Source organism: Suricata suricatta, chromosome 6 (assembly GCF_006229205.1).
Source record: "Suricata suricatta isolate VVHF042 chromosome 6, meerkat_22Aug2017_6uvM2_HiC, whole genome shotgun sequence".
NCBI classification, from domain to species: domain Eukaryota; kingdom Metazoa; phylum Chordata; class Mammalia; order Carnivora; family Herpestidae; genus Suricata; species Suricata suricatta.
Window position 1 is genome coordinate 31,380,611 of NC_043705.1, and position 7,105 is coordinate 31,387,715.

Consider the following 7,105-nt stretch of genomic DNA (forward strand, 5'->3'; position numbering starts at 1 on the left):
TGATGGACACATAGGAGGTCAGGGGTGCCCCCTGGAGCGTGTCTTCAGACAGGGAGTAAGTGACTTGGGCATTCTCATGGCTGTCCGGGTCATGTGCAGTCACAGAGAAGATGGAGGCACCTCTGGGGTTGTTTTCAGGAATGTAGACAGAATAGGAGGAGTGGGGGAAGGCAGGTGGGTTGTCGTTGGTATCTGCCACATTCACTGAGATGTGAGTTTCCATGGACAAGGGTGGGGTTCCATCATCTGTGGCTTTCAGTGTGATATTATACACAGAGAGTTTTTCCCGGTCTAGGTTTTTCGCAGTCACCAACCTATAATAATTATCTATTGATCTTTCTAACTTAAAAGGCAGATTTTCTGAAATAGTGCAGGTCACCTCACCATTCTTCCCGGAATCTCGGTCTTGAAGGTAGAAAAGAGCAATTATTGTTCCAGGAGGAGTGTCTTCAGGGACTGAGTTGCTTACAGATGTTAGAGTCACTTCTGGGGCATTGTCATTCACATCTAAAATTGTGATAATTACTTTAGCCCGTGTCATACTACCAGGACCGTCCTGAGCCTGAACTTCCATTTCATAGTAGCTGGACTCTTCATAATCTAGGCCTTCTAAAGTTGATAATTCTCCGGTATGAGAGTTCAGTTGGAATATCTGTAGAATTTTTTGAGTTATTTTCCGGAAAGAGTATGTCACTTCCCCATTGACTCCCTCATCCAAGTCAACAGCGTGTACCGTGAGCAATGTTGTGCCCACTGGCACATTCTCAGGGACAGTTACTTGGTACTGAGGCAAAGAGAAGACTGGCGCATGATCATTCACATCCACCACTGTTACTTGGATGTGGGCAGTTTCCGATCGGGGTGGGTCGCCGCCATCAGAGGCTGTAAGGAGTAGGTGGTGAACAGCCTCTTCCTCTCGATCCAGCACCCTTTCCAGCACTAATTCTGGATATTTAGCTCCATCATCTCCAGTCTGCACAGTCAGGGAGAAGTGGTCATTGGGACTGAGCTGGTAGCTCTGGAGGGAGTTCGTGCCCACATCTGGATCCCTAGCCTCATTTAAGGGAAACCGCACCCCAGGAGCTGTGTTCTCCACTATTTTTACAGTCATTTCTTTCGTCAAGAATCTAGGAGCATTGTCATTAACATCTATTATTTCCACTTCTATAGGGTAAAGAGTCATTTTATCCATCAGGATGTTAAAGTTCACCAGGCACTGTGCACTCTGAGCACAGAGCTCCTCCCGGTCTATTCTGCCCGCAGTGACCAAGCTGCCGCTTCGCGGATTCAGAGCAAAAAGCTGCATCCTACCTCTGGAGACGATTCGGATTCCGTGCTCTGCCAGTTCCAGGGGCTCCAGACCCAGATCCTTAGCGATATTACCCACAAAAGACCCTGTGTCTGTCTCCTCCGGCAAAGAGTAGAAAATATGTCCTGCCCAAGCTTCCCTCTGGGTCCCCAGGAGGATGGAGAGCAGGATGAATCCTCTGTAGTCTTGACCTCTCTGCGGAGTCGCCATTGTTGTCCTGCCTATCTTGTTAGACACTGGGATATCTCCTCTTATGCTTCTGGATGTGTATCAGCGTGAAATCCTTTATATTGATAAAAGAAGCCTAGAATTTATAATAGACACCTGAGTTTGATGCGGCTTGGAAGAGAATTTGTCTCAATCTGGTGTTTCTTTGTACTGTAAAAGCTCGGTGCCTCTGGCAGATCTTACTGCACCATTTTCCCCGTGGTTGGTGAACAGCGGCGCTCAGAGTCCTTACTAAGTTACTGCACCATACTGAAGCAAAATAACTGATTTTTCAGAAAGTTGTTTTGTCCTTCAAAATTCGTCCATTTATATTTCTTTGATCTACATATCTGATATGATTTAAAAACACATTCCAATTAAATAAAATAATGCAACAATGCTTATGATGGATGCTTATTATTTCCAGAAATTAATTTTTTTTCTATTTTTGCATTGCAACTTTGAAATCATGTTGGGTACCGCCTCAGACTTCATTGAATATGGAGTAAAAGCAGTGTTTGAAGGCAAAAAAAGTACCATATATTTTGAAAAGGTGTATGGGTACATAAGAAACATGTTATGTAGAAACTGTTTTCATCAGAACATAATTAAGTTAATTCATTAATATTGAACACATACTATATGGCAGACACCACTTCCATTTTAATGATTTTTAAAATGAGAGGAAATTACCTTGTCCTTGATTATATAACAGTAAAACCAATGTTGGAATACAAATATTGTGTATATATACATACATGTATAAATATTGTATAAAAATAATGTTTTGAGAAGGAAAAAGAAAGCTATTTGCCTTGGCTGGTGCTTTATGCTCAAAAAGTGCCATCAGAGATGAGGCAAGAAGCCAATCAGTAACAGTCAGCTATAGAAGAAACTCATTTTGTACAGAAGGCAGGAATTTGCAGATTCTACTAGCTGCGGAGTATTAAGAAAGTGGGTGTTGACTGCTTCTTTTCATTATGCAATTCAAACAGTCTTCCTACTCTGGATGATTATTCTAAAATAATTGAAAAAAGATGGGCCTCCAGATAGTCTTTGAGCATACATACAGAATGTCCTGAGAAGATCCTTCTAGGTACCAATTTTTTCCACTGATGTTAATTAAATAAAACTGAAATGTTGATGGATCAGTTCTTCTCAGCTGATAGAAATAAAGTTCCTTCCACAAGGGTGCAAGAGAGAGTTACCTGTCTTGAAATGAAGACCTGGCAAGATATAACCCTATTCATGGGGCACTTGGCTGGCTCAGTTGGAAGAGTATGCAATTCTTGATTTTGAGGTTGTGATTTCAGGCTCTACGTTAGGTGTAGGGATTACTTATGTAAATAAACTTAAAAAAAAAGGAAATAACCTTGCTTGTACATTTTTTTAAGCCATAGGGGAATAGATAGGAGCATCAGAAGGAGAAATCAGAAGTAGCACTGAAAATGCTTAGTTTAGTTGCTGGAGATTTCCTAAGTAATCTATTTCTGCTCTCTGATGGCAGTGGTCCAAAATATAGGCAAAACTCTGAATGAAATGCTGTTTTAATCTACCAAAATAATTCATAGCTATGTTTGTTTTCATTTTGTTCAAAGGAGGCAATATGAGTATTACAGATGAATCCCATAAATAGGAGTTAAATACTATTTGTTTAGTAGTAATCCTGAACTTCTTGTTGACGTATGCAAAGTCATGAAAGATCGTGAGTAATTGAAGACATTTTCAAAGAAAACTTTTGTGTCTATATATTATGGCTGCCAATGTTGTGATCTTTTTTCTGCCTCACACTTCAAAAATCATAGTGTTATCTCACATTGTTTCTTATTCTACTATTTTTTAAAAAGTCTCAGTTAACTTATTACTTCCAGATGCCTTCTTTGGAACTAAATAAGATCTAGATAAATAAGATTATGAACACACTCTGAACATAAAGCATCCTTTAGGGAGTAATGACTTTATATCTCTAGTAATCAATTTTTCTACGTTATTTACAATATAAATTTAAATATTAAAAATCTCTACGAGACCACTAAGATATGTTAAGTATAACATAAACATACTATATAAAATTGAAATAAGTTTACAGTTTTAAAGGAAATATGTTACTATTGATTGAGTTATTAGAAAGAATTGATCTTCATTTGTTTATTTGCATATAAAATTGAATGGAAAAAATTCTATGGAAAGACTTCCCAGGCATTGAGTTATTCATCTTCTCTCCTTTCTTTACGTAAACTTTCTTCTATTGAGAAAACATTTGTTTGGAGTTCTGTTTAGGTCTTCATTCCCAGGCAACTATGTAGGTATTTTCTATATCTCTCTGAAATTTCACTTCTTCCCATTGACAACTGTCACCTCAACAGAAGTCTGGTCAGATGGGTGGTTTTCAAAGATGATAAGCTAGTCCAATAAGTTGGTAGGTTTTCTTCCTGATGCTTCAAAATTCAGTACTCAAAATTTCAGAGTGCCTATCTTATTAATAATGATCTGTATGGTATGTAGGTCTGAGAACCTCAGTTAGTCAGAATTTAGCAAATTCCATGACTGCTAGGATTTAACATTTGGTTAGTCACATGAATGAATGATATTACTGAGAGTAGAATCTGATAGTTTCTCTCAATAAGACATTTTATTTATTTAAATGAAATGGCCATAGGTAATTCAGGTAAAAGAAGGAAATAAATAAACCATCCTACTATCCCGTTAGTGAGTGAACAGATAAGAGAATAAAGTAAACCAGCTACTATCCATAAAACCCAGTTAGCAAGCTTTGCTTATAATAATGGAGTTTTAAGATGTAATTTATTTTTGTTTATTTTTTTTCAAGATGTAGTTTAAATCATCCAGAATTGGTGCTATAAAAAATAACATTTACACTCTCAGATCATATCAAATAATTTTTAATACTTGTATGAGATAATCTGACTCCCGTGACCAATTCCCAAGATTCAAGTTCTTTAAAATTATTTACTAGTAAATTCTGAGTAAAACCATCAAAGAATTATATCACAAATGCCCAAACAAATCAAATTTGAAAATGTGTATGTTCAGAATCTCTTAGTCATATACACTTGGAATCTTGAAATAAATAATTCTAAAATAATCTCTGAGATGTAAATACCACAATATTGATTTAGGAAAACATAGAATACCTTTAGCATCTAATTTAAAGGCACCAACTCAATATTATCTTAAAGATGTCAGGGGCACCTGGGTGTCCCAGTCGTTAAGCATCTGACTTCAGCTCAGGTTATGATCTCACAGTCAGCGGGCTTGAGGCCCACAGTAGGCTCTGCGCTGACAGCTCAGAGCCTGGAGCCTGCTTCAGATTCTGTGTTTCCCTCTCTCCCTCCCCCTCATCCCGTGTGCACAAACACACTCTCTCAAAAAGAAAGAAATAAACATTTTTTTAAAAAAAGATTGAAATTTCAGGTCACAAAAGAAGGTCCTCATTTATTTTCAACAGATCTTTTCAATTATTTATGCTAAATCCACATGCCAAGTTAGAAGCATAAGTGGCCAATCTATTGCATTGTCAGAGCATAGAATCCTCCAGCTCAGGATTGGAAAAGACCTGGGCTATCATGTATCTCAACAACTTGTCCAATTATAATATTCCCTGTGTTCTATTAATTCCAGGACCAATAGCTTACTTTTGAAAGGAGCTAATAATAGAGCCTCTTACCTCCTAGGCAATCCATTTCCCATTAGAACAACTGCAACAACTCAGAACTTTGCTTTCTTCTACTCACCAAGCCACAGATTCATTCACACCTTTGGGCCATGATGAATGAGATTAATCATTCTTCTAATGATAACTCTCCTTTCCTTAAATATTTGGATAGAGTTTCTACATGAGAACTCTCTTATCCTTAAATATTTGGATAGAGTTTCTATATGACAGAAGCCTTATATTATGTGGGTTAAATATGATAAATTATTTACATTATTATTTGACACTATCAATCCATTCTCCCATTCAATATTCAGTCCTCTATTTTATAGAGATAATATCCTTGTAAGTGGACACAATAATCATAGTTAAAAATTCATTTTGGGGGCTCCTGGGTGGTTCACTTGATTAGCATCCGACTTTGTCTGGGATCATGATCTTCTGGTTCATGAGTTCCAACCTTGCATCAGGCTCTTCGCTGTCAGCACAGAGCCTGCTTTGGATCCTCTGTCCCCTCTCCCTGCTTGCGCACAAAAATGAAGTGTCTCTCCTCTCTCTCTCTCTCTCAAAAATAAACATTAAAAATTGTTTTAAAAACTCATTTTCACTTTTAAATACTATCAAACAGACTGCAGAAGACATGTAGTAGGCATACAGCATCAGATGCTTACATTTGTTAACATGCTAACAATTATAATACTGGTGATGTCAACAAATACTTGTTCACTGTACTACTTTATAGATGAAAAAAATTTAAGTTATTTTGTTATATTTTCTCAGAATTTGTGTGAGGTAGATAAGACAAGTCTTTTTCATTAAAATTTTACTTTAAAACTATAGACATTGTGACTGGCCCAAGATGAATAACAGTTCCAGGAATGTTATTCAAGCTTTCTAACACCAAAGATCAAGTCCTCTCTACTACAGATATCAATTACTTTTATCTTTCATAAAAACAATTTTTGATCCCTAAGTAGTAAAGGGGGAAAATATCTCTCACAAATCTTCATTATTATGGAAAACACTTGCCATTAATCAACACTGGGAAAAACTGAGACCTTGATCTTCCTTAACAGAGGCCTTTTGATTTTTTTACATTAAAAAAAGAATCTAATGGGGAACCTGATTGGCTCAATCAGTTGAGGGTCTTTGGATTTCAGCTCAGGTCATGATCCTAGCGTGGTGGGATGGGGCACCACTTCAGGTGCTGCTTACGTGGGATTACTTTTTCTCTCTCTCCTCTCTCTCTCTGCCCCTTCCCTAATCGCACACACTCTCTCTCAAAATAATAATAAAAAAAACATTTTAAAAAGGAAAGAAAAAGAATCTCACAACGTCACAATGCAGGAAAATGCACACACGCGCATGCAATGCTTACACATACACACACACACTCTCAAACTGTAACAAAAGAGAAGAACGCAGCCCAAGGCAGAAAGAGCTTGCCAGCAGAGAAGTAAACAAAATCTGCATCATACATTAAGGTTTTTCCCAGTGAAATCAGAGGAAACTAAGATTTAGAAGAGCTAAACTAAAATCTTAAAAATTCTCAAAACTGACTCACTGCAAAGTCCAAGAAAAGTAAGCACTGATCAAAGAAAATTTTAAACGTTCTTGTTCAAATAAAACCAATAAAAGGAATAACCTCACCTGAACAAGGGAGTCTTCCTCTTTACAAAAACCTGAATCTTCCTGAATCAAAAGAGGCTCGCTTTTCCCACAGCTTTCTCCACTGAGAAGCGTGTCAACATAGTTGGGCTGCGGGAAGATCACGTGACTCTCGCGGGAGCCCGCGGTGAGGGACACCTCGTGGGAATACGTCTGCAGGAAAGCGCGCACCCCGTCCACGCCCACAAAGTGCGAGGCCGGCACGCCAGCGAATCCGACCTCCGCCGCCTGGAGCAGACGCGACG

The 7,105-nt window shown here is 38.1% G+C and overlaps 2 protein-coding genes across 6 annotated transcripts in view; one reads left to right on the forward strand and one right to left on the reverse strand.

Moving 5' to 3' along the window:
• Window positions 1-7,105, forward strand: part of LOC115294307 (protocadherin gamma-C3) — a 161,270-nt gene that overhangs the window by 51,237 nt on the left and 102,928 nt on the right. The window lies entirely within an intron of this gene.
• On the reverse strand, window positions 2-1,846 carry LOC115293986 (protocadherin gamma-A7-like; the record flags this gene model as incomplete). The annotated part of the gene is made up of 1 exon (XM_029941698.1): window positions 2-1,846. A coding segment is annotated over exon 1 (1,518 nt), but the record flags the coding sequence as incomplete, so codon positions are not given.